Source organism: Artemia franciscana, chromosome 5 (genome assembly GCF_032884065.1).
Source record: "Artemia franciscana chromosome 5, ASM3288406v1, whole genome shotgun sequence".
Lineage (NCBI taxonomy): Eukaryota > Metazoa > Arthropoda > Branchiopoda > Anostraca > Artemiidae > Artemia > Artemia franciscana.
The window spans coordinates 9,799,849-9,815,068 of record NC_088867.1 but is presented as its reverse complement, the minus strand read 5'-3'; the positions used below and the strand labels follow the sequence as shown (position 1 = coordinate 9,815,068).

Sequence of the window (15,220 nt, the reverse complement as noted above, 5' to 3'; positions counted from 1 at the left end):
GGCGTCTCATTTTCATACCGCATTCGTTTCAAATACCCAAGACACGCAAGAATTGAGACCTGTCAGCCAGGTAAAGACAAATCAATGCTAGACAATCACAGATTTATCACTTTATTGCGTGTGTTAGGAAAAATATCTGAGACACTGGTAAAGAAAAGGTTAAACTGGGAAGAAGAGAAGAGAGAGACACTCAAATGTGAGCAGTGTGGGTTCAGGAGCACAAAAGAGAACCTGGTTTGTTTTCAAAGAGATGCTGTTTATGCTTTACAAAATGGACTCATAATGGTAGCTGTCTTCCTAGATTTTGATGGTGAATTGATAATTTGATACATAGACAAATTTTACTAGGATTAACTGAGGCTGGGATTTGAGGAAGAATGCTAAAGTTTACAAAGAACTATCTGGAAGATCATGAAGTGCATGTTAGAGTGGGTAAAACTATCACCTGTGAACTTACTAAGGGAAATAGAGGAGTCCCTCGAGCTCAGCTCTAGGTCCAGATTAGTATAACCAAGGTTAACATAACATACCTTTAGATGTATGGTGATTTTAGTGCTGGAAATTTTGCTGATGACAACAATATATGGGCTATGGGGAGAACTATTGAAGAAGTTATATCTGGGTAAATGTTTAGTTTCATCTGAGGCTGTCTAAACTGAAAACTATGGTGCAAAGCAGCATAGTTTCCAGCTGATAGTACTTACAAATGCTAATTCTAAAAGTGCACCCAATTTTCTCAAATCCAGTTTTTAGCTTTCTAAAATGCCCCTTCAACAAACTAAAAATGCATAAAGTGGGCAGGGTTTTGAAGCCAAGCAAAATGTTGGGGATGTACAATATGTATAAAATTATATTTAAATACTTTTTCCAGTCATCACTGGTAATTTCTGTATAGTAAGAAGTCAAGTGATAATTAAAAAAATTATACATCCATTAATGCTAATTATTGACTTTCACTTTTGAGTTGAAACTAGCCTGTGAATCAGTGAATCAGAACAATTAGTTCAATATTATGTTTGTGCTCCATTGATTTAAAGAAATGTCTTCCAACACAGTGGAGATTATACAGTTTTTCAGTTCATGATTAAGTTTGTTTTAAAAGATTCTTTGGCTTTGGGAAGGCTGTGGTGAAACAAATTTGGTTGAATAGTGATCCTTGCATTTGAATATTAACTATAGAGCAAAGCAAATTAGTCCATGAGCCTTACAGGCAGCAGGGCAAGGTTTTTGCTCTATATTTATTGAATAATTATTCAGCCTAAACCCTGAAACAGCAATCAAAAAGTAGGTCATAATTATGAACTAACAATTCAACCAATCAGAACACAGACCTCACCCCACTGTCTGCAGGGCTTATGGACTAATTCACCTTGCTCTATAGGTAACATTCGCTTCCAAGATTCACTATTCAGCCAAACTTTTTTCACCAAGACCTTCCCTTAGCCAAAGAATCTTTTAAAACAAATTTAATATTGAACTGAAAAACTGTATAATCTCAATTCCATCAGAAGGTATTTCTTCAAATCAACAGAACATAAACATAATATTTAACTAATTGCTCTGATTCACTGGTTCAATGGCTAGTTTAAACTTGAAAGTGGACAATTAGCATTAATGCATGCATGAGTTTTTTAATTATCTTTTGACTTCCTACTAGACAGAAATTACCAGGGATCACTAGAATTAGTATTTAAAATATAATTTCATTCATATTGTACAACCCCAAAATTTCCCTCAACTTCAAAACCCTGTCCACTTTCTGCATTTTTAGTTTGCCCCATAGAGGAGGAGGATTAACCAGAAATGGACATGCTTCTAGAATTAGCATTTCTGAGGGCTCTAATTTGAACACTATGCTGCTTTGCAGCATAGTTTCCAGTTTAGACACCTTGTGATGAAACTTAACATTTACCTGTGCCTGTTACAAAATCTGTTCTTGAACAGCTTCAAAATTGGGCATAGGACACTGACTTGAGCATTTCAGCTCATAAAACATTAGCTATGCGTACAACAAGAAAGAAAATAATTGAAGTGCCATTCTTAACCCTAAACAGACTACCCATCAAATCTGTAAACCAAATAAAGTTATGAGGATGCATAATAGAGGAACATTTGAACTAGAATCTGCATATTTAAAGCATTAAAGCAGTCTGTATTAGGGGGATCAACATAATGAAGACATTAACAGCAGCCACATGGGGAAGCAAAGTCAGTTCTTTAATTCAGTTCTAAACCACATATATTAGGTCAACGCTGGAATATGCTGGTGTTGTGTATCATCTTGCAAATAATTCATCTCTTAAAAAGCTAAATGTGCTCCAAAATACAGCAATGAGGATTGCATTTAGAGCTAGGGAAACAACCCCAGTGTCATTCTTGCTTTTAGAAAGTGACCTGAAAGGTTTAAAAAGAAGAACAAATACTATTACGCTGAGATATTTTGCGAAAGTATAGGATCAGATAGAACAAATCCAGTGAAATCAAGGATTTCCAATCAGGCCTGTATGTGACTGCAAGCAATTGTTGAAAGAGGAATCAATTAAATTTATTTGAAAGATCTATTCAATTATGTGCTCAATTTGACCTGGAACTATAAGATCAGAGATACACTGCAAGTTCCAGACATAGGGTTACCTCCACCATGGGAAAGCTGCAAAATTAAGTTCTCAACTGTCCTGGAGAAGAAAAGAAACTTAGACTCAGCCACTAGTTTGAGAGTGCTGATTGAGGAGTTCTTCTGGGGTTTCCTGGATATTTATACTGATTGATCTAATGCAGATGATTATAGCCCAGCTGGAGCTGCATTTATTATATCAAAGAAAAAAATTACAGCACAGTACAAGCTACCATAACAAATGTCAATTTTTCAAGCTGAAGTGATAGCAATAAAAAGCAGTAATATGTGTAAAAGAAATCCTGAAGGTTTGTTGTGATGTTTTAATATGCTCAGATTCAAAGAGCACAATAGAAGCCATTAGCAAGATAAATAGAGGAGGGACACAGTCAAGGGAAGTAGCTAGCTGTTGTTGAGAATTAGTCACAATAATTCTAGGACAAGAGATTGTTCTACTGTGGGTTCCTGCTTATGTTGATATACATGGAAATGAACTAGCTGACCAAGCTGCAAAAAATAGCACCAGTTTTGGTGGCCCTTTTACCAGGTTTTTACAAGATGAGACTCCAACTCAGATTATTGTGATTGAAGAGATTATAAAAAGGCAACAACAACACCATTCTGAGGAAAATTGTAAGCTCTCTAGAATTTGGGTAGCATATTAAATCAGAAGAAACTCAGAATTTAAACTTTATAAGAAACTAACAAGGAGAGAAGGAACCACAGCCTTTTGTCTAAGGTTCAGACATGCAGGTATTTGAATATATCTTGCAAAATTTTTTGAGTGATGATGTATTTTTTTTGAGTAATGATGTAAATACCACAGTTACATGCTTGTTGGTTCAGTTCTTTGAAAAAATTGGATGGGATAAAAGGATATAATTAAAGTTGTTGGGAATCATTTAGTTTCCAGCTTGACAAGTTAATGCTTGAGGAATATGGAGAGAGGGCCTGAGTGACCTTGTAGTCAAGAGGGGTCTGAAATTTGTCCCATCATCATAAGAAGTTGTCAGCATAAGCTTATAATCCAAATTAATTTTAGCATTCCTACTCTCTAGAAGAAAACACTATAAAATTCTGGAAACTAATTAAAAAGTTCTGAAATGCTAACTCATGCTTACATGCTATATCATTCATAAATCCAGAATACTAAACATTAAACCTCTCGTAACTGACAAATATATTGCTCAAGTTCTATATAATTAATGAATTTTTATTAGTGTGACTTCGTTTTATTAATTTAATATTGAATAAGTGACGGAAAGAAAGAGTCATGCTATTAAAAATTCACTGAATATGTATAGTTTATCAAGAAACCAACTCTTGCTTCATTACATGCGGAAAAATCATAATTTACAAATTTAAAAAGTGATTCTAGTATACTTTACCCCCTGATTTATAAATATATAGCCAGTATGATATATATCCCATGTGCTTTCCGTTTCTTGATTTTGTCACTATCTATTCAGTTTAGATGTACATGTGTTAAAAAAAGGATGATAAACATCAAAATGAATTGGAAGTATATAATTTGGACTTATTGTTTGTAGATTAGGAGGGGGGGGGGGTAGGTATAAAGTATAGTAGAATTGATTTCCAAATTTATTAACTACAATTTTTTTCATATTATAAAGCGACAATTTGTTTTCTTAACATTTTCTTTTCTCAATTGCTCCAATTCTAAGCTTGTAGAATACCACTGATATTGCTAGAAATTACTTTGAATGTATCTTCAATAAGAAAATTAGACACACTAACTAGGAATTATCCTTGTCCAGTTACAGATATAAAAAAAGTGGAAGGATAAGAAGAAGATTTAGGTCTAGACAATTAAGCTTCGAATTTTTGTTATAGCTAATAATGCTGAAAATATTTATAAATTGGCTAAAGAAAAAAACCTGGTAGTCAGGCAGGGCCTAAACTTTGGCAAATATTTTGCTTCAAATGTATGTTTCCCAAACATATAATCTTGAATGAGCTATGATGTATATAATTTAGATAGCTGGGATTGGCTGATGATAATCTTTGATACCATTTTTTTCGGCATTTAAGATAGATGAAAATTTTGTCCTTATAACATAGCATAAATTAATATAATTATTCTTTTTTAAAACTTTTGTCTATGATTGCATTGATCTCTGATTCATTCTGTTGCTAATTAAAGTGCTTGAGGTATTGTTCAAAATTAAGAGGGGTAAGTCACAAAAATTTGTTGGTCATTTTTGTCAAAAGAATCAATATTTAGGAGAAAAAAATATTTTGTAATTCATATCTCTTTCCCTAGACATAATATTCAAATTTCCCTTTCCATATCCAAACACCTAATGAAAGTTTTGATGTGAAATGTCTTATTCACGTCATTACTTCACTGTAAATAGAGTCCAAGTTTAGCTGGAACTATTGATACCAAAACATTAAGACATATCTGAGAAACATTTTTGGTGACCCTCAGACCTTCCTCTGCATATAAAAAATGAAATCCCCTTGACCTCCTCCCAACATCCAAAATTTTCAGCTGAATCTTAATATTTGTTTTTTGTAAGCAATTTCTCTGGAAAACATCTAGTAAACCTTCATCCGCTTTTTGGAGCATCCATGCCTCAGAGCCATATTTGACCATTGTCATCACTGCACCTTACAATATACTAATCTTAGTTTGCAGACTTATCTTCTTATTCTTCCAAACTTTTTTTTTAACTGTAAAAAACCCTCAGCCTTGGTTATTCTACTTTTAACATCTTCACTGCTCCCTCCATCTTAACTAATAATACTACCAAGGTGAGTGAAGCTGCACACTTGATCAATCTTTTCATTATCCAACGTCACATTTTCATCATCACTTATTCCTAGTCTTAGTGAGTAAGTCTTCTTAAGATTAATTTTTAAATCTATTTGAAAACCCCGAACTCGCAAAACTTCTAAAGGTTAATTCATTTTGCCTACACTTTCATCTAGGATGCTTAAATCATCATTTCCTCTAGGATACTGGGATGCATAATCTAGAGTTTTTCCTCTCCATTTGATTCCATGGTCTTCTATTACCTTTCCTAAAATAAAATCCATCAAAGTGATCCATATAAAGGGGGATAGAACACAACCCTGCTTAACTCCAGATTCACTAAAAAACCAGCTACTAACCTCATTTCCTACCTTAATTGCAGCAGCATTATTCTCGTACCTAGTACTAATCATTTTAATGTATTCGTCTGGTATACCATGTAAGGATAAGACGTTTGATAAAGCTCTTCTATCAACAGAATTGAAAGCTTGCTTACAATTTATAAAACTGAGGACCAAAGGTGTTTAGCAACTAAGGCTCTTCTCAATTATTAACCTAAGAAAAACCTAAGAGTTTTAGTTTTCTGATCTTTGGACTATTTCGAACAAAGTGGCTATCTAAAAATTTTGATTGGCTACATTTGGGAAAAAGAGGGCGTGGAGGGGTGAGTGGAAACACCCAATCACTTATATGAAAAATTAAAATTTTGAGCTGTCACTTAAGAAAAAATGTGATACACAACAGGACAGGAATAGTTGTTCCTTATATTCTTTTTCTTAAGGTTGTTTTTATGCTTTTAGGCAGGCAAATATAGACGATGGCAATACTGTCAATGATTTTATCGAATTTATTTTGGCCGCTACCAATAACAATGTATATAGTTGAGACAGGATGTATTTTACTCTTGGTGAAGTTGCTGATACGATTAACTAACGGTGTCTGCAGCTCAACAAATCGACTTGATGGGAAAGTTGTCATAATAACTGGAAGCAGCTCAGGTAAAAAGTGTCGTAATTAAGTAAGAAACTCCTTAATTAGAGAATTATTAAATTATCCAAAAATGGTATCATTTGGTGAAAGTTCGCCTTGCCCAAGATGCACGAAGGGGGAAGCGGGGAGTATTTCGTAGGCATATATCCCGCTTAAAATCCTACGGTTTTCCTATCATTTTGTATTTTTCATTTATAATTGACCCATTTTATATTCCAATCGTCTATATACATGGACTAGCAAAAGAGTCGACAAAGCTAGCAAAATTTTCACCTCGCTATGTATTTTCAGCAAATACGTAAACGAGGTATTATATGGTAATCCTTGGAAACTGTAAAAATTGGAAAAATCATGGCAGCGTGGAAAGATTATTAATTAAGACACTTATAAAATGAGGGGGCAATATTATATAAGATAAATGGAATAAATATTAAAACTGAACGTCAAAAGCAAATTTACCAAATTTGTATCAAACGCTAAACAATACTACTTATCTTAACCCAATATTTTCCTCAATAATTAAAAAAAAAACGCAATTTTAAAACGAAAACGGTTTGCAAAAGAAAAAAAAAATAGAAATAATTTAACGATAAAAGAACAAGAAAATCAAATATAATCAGCATAAAAATACACTGGATAGGACAATAGATAAAAGATAAGTTTTTCTGGTTGACTTTTACTTTAATTAAATAAAAAAAAAAACTTATTTTTTTAGCTGAAAGTAAGGAGCGACATTAAAACTTAAAACGAACAGAAATTACTCCGTATATGAAATGAGTTGTCCCCTCCGCAATCCCTTGCTCTTTACGCTAAAACTTTTAATTGTTTTAAAAAGTAGAATTGTGGCAAAGAGTCAAACTTTAGCGTAAAGAGCGAGGGATTGCGGAGGGGACAACTCATTTCATATACGGAGTAATTTCTGTTCGTTTTAAGTTTTAATGTCGCTCCTTACTTTCAGCTAAAAAAATTAGTTTTTTTTTTATTTAATTTCTGAACGTTTTTGAATGAATGCATGTTTGGTTTTGGCTCTCCGCACATAAATTATTAAAATGAAATATGTATATTAATTCTTTTTTTGGCTAAATGGCTTTCTCTTAGTTTTGATCAGACCATTTTGAGAAATAAGGGGTGGAGAAGGAGGCCTAGTTGCCCTTGAATTTTTCGGTTACTTAAAAAGGCAACTAGGACTTTTAATTTTTAACGAACGTTTTTATTCGTAAAAAATATGTGTAACTTAAGAATTAACTTACTTAACAAACTTTCAAAACCTTATATTTTTATTATGTACACGAGGGGGTTTGTACCCTCGTTAATACCTCGCTCTTTACACTAAATCGTAAGTTTTGTCCCAATTCTTTAAGAATGACCCCTGAATCAGAAAGGCCGTAGAATAAATAGTTGAAATTACTAAAAATACTTTAGCATAAAGAGCAAGGTATTTATCTCCTCCTAAATACCTCGCTCTTTATGCTAAAGTATTTTTAGAACCCTTCATATGCGTAATAATCTCTGTTCGTTTTAAGTTTCAATGCTACTTCTTCCTTTCATTTGAAAAAACGTTTTCATGTTTATTTTTCATTGTTTTCTTATAGTAATGCTAGAGAATCCTGCGCCCTTGTCATTGAATTTTTCTTCCCCCATGACAGATTCCTCCAAGGAAAGATCCTCCAACATAGCCCCCTCTCCTCAGCCTCACCCCCAAACCTGAAAACGTCTGTACACTTCCCAATAACCATTACTATATGTAAACACTGGTCAAAGTTTGTAACTTGCAGCCCCTCCCCCAGGGATTGTGGTGGAGTAAGTCATCCCCAAAGACATAGCTATTGTAGTTTTCGACTATGCTGAACAAAATGGCTATCTCAAAATTTTGATCCGTTGACTTTGGGAAAAAAATGAGCGTGGGAGGGGGCCTAGATGTTCTCCAATTTTTTTGGTCACTTAAAAAGGGCACTAGAACTTTTAATTTCCGTTTGAATGAGCCCTCTTGCGACATTCTAGGACCACTTGGTCGATACGATGACCCCTGGAAAAAAAAAAAAAAAAAAAAAAAAAAAAAAAAAAAAAAAAAAAACAAAAAAAAAAAACAAAAAAAAAAAAACAAACAAACAAATAAACAAGCATCCATGATCTTTCTTCTGGCAAAAAATACAAAATTCCAGATTTTTGTAGATAGGAGCTTGAAACCTCTACATTAGGGTTCTCTGATACGCTGAAACTGATGTTGTCATTTTCGTTAAGATCCTATGACTTTTAGGGGGTGTTTCCCCCTATTTTCCTAAATAAGGCAAATTTTCTCAGGCTCGTAACTGTTGATGGGTAAGACTAAACATGATGAAACTTATATATATTTAAAATCAGCATTAAAATGCGATTCTTTTGATGTGGCTATTGATATCGAAATTCAATTTTTTAGAGTTTTGGTTACTATTGAGCCGGGTCGCTCCTTACTACAGTTCGTTACCACGAACTGTTTGATAACCTGCTGTTCAACTTCATGTTTTACAAGATCATTTAGGATTTAAACTGTAATAGTGTTGGAATTGTGTCGGAAATAGTGTTATAACAGTGTTTGAAAGCACTATTTTGTTCAGGTTACGCTTTCATATTCAGGCACGTACACTGGATTTCTTGATGTTCAGGGGATCCAGTATCAATTTTTTTCCATGGTGCCTAATAATAAAAAGGTACTTTCCATTTGATAATTTGAACAGAAAGTGCAAAGAAAATATAGGATTTACTTAGGAGACTGGGCACAGGTTCCTCCTCACCTGTTTTTACTTCCCTGTTCATGTCGATTCCATAGGGAAGAAATTCACCAAGCTACAGCAAATTCGAAATTGATCAAAAATGTGAGTTCTAGATTGTCTCTAGAAAATAATTGAGTTTGTTTTGGTCGTGGTTTCGGAATTTAAACTGTTAGCACAGGCAGTTCTTTATTAATTACAATGATTTTGTTTGTGATTTTAAGCATACCTGAAGACAGTAAGATTCAAAATTCCTCAGGGTTGCAGTTACCCACCATAGGTCATGAAAAGTGTTGCCTGACTTTAAAAAAGGGAGAAACATCCCCCGAAAGGTGGGAATCGTCTCCAAAACGGGATATGATCATTGAAAATTACACCATGAAATTAAGCATACCAGAGAACCCCATTAGCGAGACGTAAATAGTGTCTCGCTAATGGACGCAATAGGAAATTCCCTATTGTTCTTCTTGTTTTTGATGTTTGAGAACCCCATTACAGATGTTTCAAGCCCCCATCTACAGACATGTGAAATCATACGTTTTTCAAACAGTTTGTTGTTTGTAATAGTTCATACCCAAAAAAGTAGTTTTGATAACAATATATGCATATATGCATATAACCACGCTGAAACATTTTGGCACTTATAAAAAAGTTACTTATTGTTCTCATTAAACGACCCTTGTTTTTAAAGATTTGGGAGAAATTTTAAACTTTAGTATAAAGAGCGAGGTGTTGAGTAGGGGGAAACCCTTCTCATTTACGAATTAATTTCTGTTCGTTTTAAGTTTTAATGTTGCCACTTACTTTCAGTTGAAAAAACTTGTTTTTTTATTTAATCTCTGATCTTTTTTTAAATAACGCCTGGAAATATGGGTCCATTTCCTCTGAAAAAAATCCTATCTCCACGGAAATATTGTCCGCACAATTCAATCTGCTTAAAAATTAACCCGGACAATTACTCTTAACACCTCCATGCGTAAACCTGAGTCGGTAAGGAGAAAGCAAGACACATAGAGACATTTCACATAGGAATTCTGGCAAATTCCCCAGTACACAATTTTCCGTGAAAAGTTCACCCCTTGAAAAATTCTCTCTGTGCAAATTCTCCCCAGCAGAAAGTTCTTCCTCCCCTTCCCAATAAGAAATAAAAAATGTATGAACAAATATATGCATGCTTCCCAATAAGAAATACTATGCGTAAACAATAGACAAATTTTATACCTTTAAGACCTTTTCCCTGGGGCTCTGGGGGTCAAGTTGTCTCTAAAGAAATAGTTATTGGACCTTTCAACTATGCTGAACAAAATAGCAATATCAGAATTTTGGTCGGGTGATTTTGGGAAAAGAAGTGGCACGGGAGGGGGCATAATTCACTCCAATTTTTGATCACTTAAGAAGGGCACTAGATCTTTTATTTGCCGTTATAAAAAAGCCCTCTCCAGATGTCCTAGGCCCACTAGATCGATACGATCACCCCTGGGGAAAAACAACAAAAAAATCCAAATAAACGCGCATTCGTGTTTTCTTCTGGCAAAATATACAAAATTCCACGTTATTGTAGATAGAAGCTTGAAACCTCTATAGTAGGGTTTTCTGATATGCTGAATTCGATGGTCTAATTTTCATAAAGGTTTTACAACTTTTGGGGGGTCAATCATCCTTTTTTCTAAAGTCCGGTAAATTTTCTCAGGCTTGTAACCTTTGATGGGTAAGACCTTACTTACTGAAACTGTTGATCAAAATTTTGATCTCTTATTAAAATTAAATAAAAAAACTAGTTTTTTTAACTGAAAGTAAGGAGCGAGATTAAAACTTAAAACGAACAGAAATTACTCCGTATATGAAATGGGTTATCCCCTCCGCAATCCCTCGCTCTGTACGCTAAAGCTTTTAATTGTTTTAAATAGTAGAATTGTGACGAAGAGTCAAACTTTAGCGTAAAGAGCGAGGGATTGCGGAGGGGACAACCCATTTCATATACGGAGTAATTTCTGTTCGTTTTAAGTTTTAATCTCGCTCCTTACTTTCAGTTAAAAAAACTAGTTTTTTTTATTTAATTTCTGAACGTTTTTGAATTAAAAACTATTTTTTTATTTAATTTCTGAACGTTTTTGAATTAATGCATTATTCAAATTTTGAATTAATGCATTATTCAATTTGTATATTAACTCTTTTTTTGGCTAAATGGCTTTCTCTTAGTTTTGATCAGACGATTTTGAGAAATAAGGGGTGGGGAAGGAGGCCTAGTTGCCCTCCAATTTTTCGGTTACTTAAAAAGGCAACTAGAACTTTAAATTTTTAACGAACGTTTTTATTAGTAAAAAATATGCGTAACTTAAGAATTAACTTACGTAACAAACTTTTATATTCTTATATTTTTATTATGTATACGAGGGGGTTTGTACCCTCGTTAATACCTCGCTCTTTACACTAAATCGTAAGTTTTATCCATGACCCCTGAATCAAAAAGGCCGAAGAATAAATAGTTAAAATTACTAAAAATACTTTAGCATAAAGAGCGAGGTATTTATCTCCTCCTAAATACCTCGCTCCTAATTCTAAAGTATTTTTAGAACCCCTCATATGCGTAATAATCTCTGTTCGTTTTAAGTTTTAATGCTACTCCTTACTTTCAATTGAAAAAATGTTTTCATATTTGTTTTTTCATTGTTTTTTATAGTAATGCTAGAAAATCCTGCACCCTTTTCATTGGATTTTTCTTCCCCCATGACATATTCCTCCAAGGAAAGATCCTCCCACATAGCCCCTCCCCTCAACCTCACCCCAAACCAAAAAATCTCCAAAAAAACGTCTGTACACTTCCCAATAACCATTACTATATGTAAACACTGGTCAAAGTTTGTAACTTGCAGCCCCTCCCCCAGGGATTGTGGGTTAGTAAGTAATTCCCAAAGACATAGTTATTATGGTTTTCGACTATGCGGAACAAAATGGCTATCTCAAAATTTTGATCCGTTGACTTTGGGAAAAAAATGAGCGTGGGAGGGGGCCTAGGTGCTCTCCAAATTTTTTTGGTCACTTAAAAAGGGCACTAGCACTTTTCATTTCCGTTAGAATGAGCCCTCTTGCGACACTCTAGGACCACTTGGTCGATACGATGACCCCTGGGGAAAATAAAAAAAAAAAACAAAAAAAAAAAAAAACAAACAAATAAACACGCACCCGTGATTTGTCTTCTGGCAAAAAATACGAAATTCCACATTTTTGTAGATAGGAGCTTGAAATTTTTGCTATAAGGTTCTCTGATACGCCGAATGCGATGGTGTGATTTTCGTTAAGATTCTATGACTTTTAGGGGATGTTTCCCCCTATTTTCCAAAATAAGGCAAATTTTCTCAGGCTCGTAACTTTTGATGACAAAGACTAAATTTAATGAAACTTATATATTTAGAATTAGCATGAAAATTCGATTCTTTTGATGTATCTTTTAGCATTAAAATTCCGTTTTTAGAGTTTCGTTTACTATCGAGCCGGGTCGCTCCTTACTGCAGTTCGTTACCACGAACTGTTTGATTGTGCACAAAATTTAAACTTCAGTCCAATATTAGAATTTTTAAGCAGAAAAACTGGAAAAACATTGCAATTAATTTTACACTTAAATTTTACAAAAAAGCAACAATAAAATCCATACTACTAAGGAAACAGATAAAATTAATCTAAAAGTGTTTTTCAAAAATACAGCTTTTCCAAAAAAAGTAAAGAGCCACATTAAAAGTAAAACAAATAGAAATACAGTCTTATAATAATTGAAGCTTAAAACCGACAGAAATTACAATGATTAAATAAATGAAACCCAAAGCCGAAGAGAAATAAAAGAATAATCACATCAAATATTTCAATAGCAGATACTCCTATGGATGAATTGATTAATCCTCTAAGGAATAGAAATTAAAATGAAAAATCATGTCAAACTTATTACTATTTATTAAATGAACACAAATTACCACGTATAAGATTAAAACTACTATTTCTCTAAACTTTGCAAAAACCAGAGCGTTATTTGTGATTTACTGAAAACAAAACACATTTTAAACATTTCTGCTTTTATATCGGGAACACTAAAAAACCAGTCTACTGGTCAGTCTACTTTCCCGAGTTCTGTCAGTAATCTTGATTATTATGGGAATTTCCTTTCTAAGTTTGTTGTTTTTGTTAATGCTCTGACGAATAAAAATCACACCCTTCAAAGTATATATCGTTTTCAGTGAAATACAAATGACATTAAAGTCGTTTAGAGTGCTTGAGAGGGAGGGAAATTGAAGTGTAACACCACTCTTATTTGTCAGTCTTATTTGACTCTTTCTCTTAACTTTACTTTTTAAAACAGTAAGAAACTTAAGCGTAAAGAGCGGGGCGTTGAGGAGGAAAAGCCCCTTTCATATACGGAGTAATTTCTGTTCGTTTTAAGTTTTGATGTTGCTCCTTGCTTTCACTTAAAAAACTTGTTTTTTTATTTCTGGACGTTTTTGAATTAATGCATGTTTTGATCTTGGCTCTCCGCACATAAATAATTAAAATGAAACTTACATATTAATTAATTGCAAATAATCGGAAAATTTTGAAAAAAAGGAGCGAGGGAGGAGGCCTAGTTGCTCTCCGATTTTTCGACTACTTAAGAAGTTAACTAGAACTTTTAATTTTTTACAAACATTTTCATTGGTAAAAAATATACGTAACTTACGAATTAACTTATGTAACGAATTTCTATATTAGTATGTTTTTATTGCGTATATGAGGGGGTTCTGCCCTCGTCAATATCTCGCTCTTTACACTCCAGCTTAAATTTTGTCCCAATTCCTTAAGAATGACCTCTGAATCCCAAAGGCCGTAGAATAAATAGTTGACATTACTAAAAACATTTTAGCGTAAAGATTGAGGTATAACGAGGAGGCAAACTCCTCATATGCGTAATAATTTTCGTTCGTTTTAAGTTTTAATGCTGCTCCTTTCTTTCAGTAGAATTTTTTTTTCCTATTTATCTTTACTGTAATGTCGTCTATTGAATAGGTTTATTGACCCAGGCTACCTACAAAAAAACATAACATGAAACTTCCATACAATGTAATATAAAAATACTACATCTTCCTTCTCATAATAAAAAGCAACATACTAAACTTCCAAAACACTTTAACTTCAAGAGTGGTCCACTAAAGTCTTGGCTTGGTCCACTTCACTGAGTCTTTGGCCGCGTTAAGGCCGCAGCTTTTCATACTTTTATGTAATATAAAAATACTACATCTTCCTTCTCATAATAAAAACAACATACTAAACTTCCAAAACACTTTAACTTCAAGGGTGGTCCACTAAAGTCTTGGCTCGGTCCACTTCACTGAGTCTTTGGCCGCGTTAAGGCCGCAGCTTTTCATACTTCTTTTTACTTCACTCCTTTTACAGGTTTAGCTTCAGGGGTCTTCTTACTGTTCGACCATAGCGCGTGCGTAGCTGCAATGGTGTTTCGCTGGTACCCTGGGGCTGAGATACGGTGGCCGTCTGGTTGGGGCTCGGGCTGGCCTGCTGACCGTCCCGCAGTGGCAATGGGGACATGAACAGGTCTAGCTGTGAAGCTGAGGGTGGTGAATCAATAGCCGTTTCTGTTGTTGGTGGTGCTGCTTCATTGCTTGTCTCACTGACTCGGCTCAAACCTTGCTGGCTTTGATATGGACGGGCTGTGAGATGTTTGCGGTTTCTCCTTAGCACGGAACCTTCGTTGGTACGCACCCGGTAGGATCGTGGCTGTCCTGCATGGGATAGCACAACAGCCTGACTCCATGGTCTGTCGGGTGTCTTCTGTACGTAAACCGCGTCTCCAGGGGTGAGTTGTTTCAGTGATCTAGCTGATTTGTCATGATACAGCTTTTGGCGTTTCTGCATTTCAGTTCTTCGTCGGGTGAACTGTGTGGTCGGAATGACTTTCTTCTTGAGGTGTTGTGAGGTGCACGGCAGGATGGATCTTAGCTGACGCGACATTAGGAGCTGGGCTGGTGACGCGAACCCGTCGACTGGTGTATTCCTATACTCTAGTATACCCAGGAAGGGGTCTTCTCCGTTTTCTGTCGCTTTCGTCATGAT

At 34.6% G+C, this 15,220-nt stretch overlaps 1 protein-coding gene across 2 annotated transcripts in view; it reads left to right on the top strand.

Moving 5' to 3' along the window:
• The window catches only part of LOC136026962 (retinol dehydrogenase 11-like), a 120,451-nt gene continuing 105,231 nt past the window's right edge, over window positions 1–15,220 (top strand). For both annotated transcript variants that reach the window (XM_065703827.1, XM_065703826.1), the window contains exons 1-2: window positions 1–70; window positions 6,194–6,391. In XM_065703827.1, coding sequence (XP_065559899.1) covers window positions 6,211–6,391 — 181 coding nt within the window. In that variant the 5' untranslated portion in view covers window positions 1–70; window positions 6,194–6,210. The remainder of the gene's footprint in view (window positions 71–6,193; window positions 6,392–15,220) is intronic.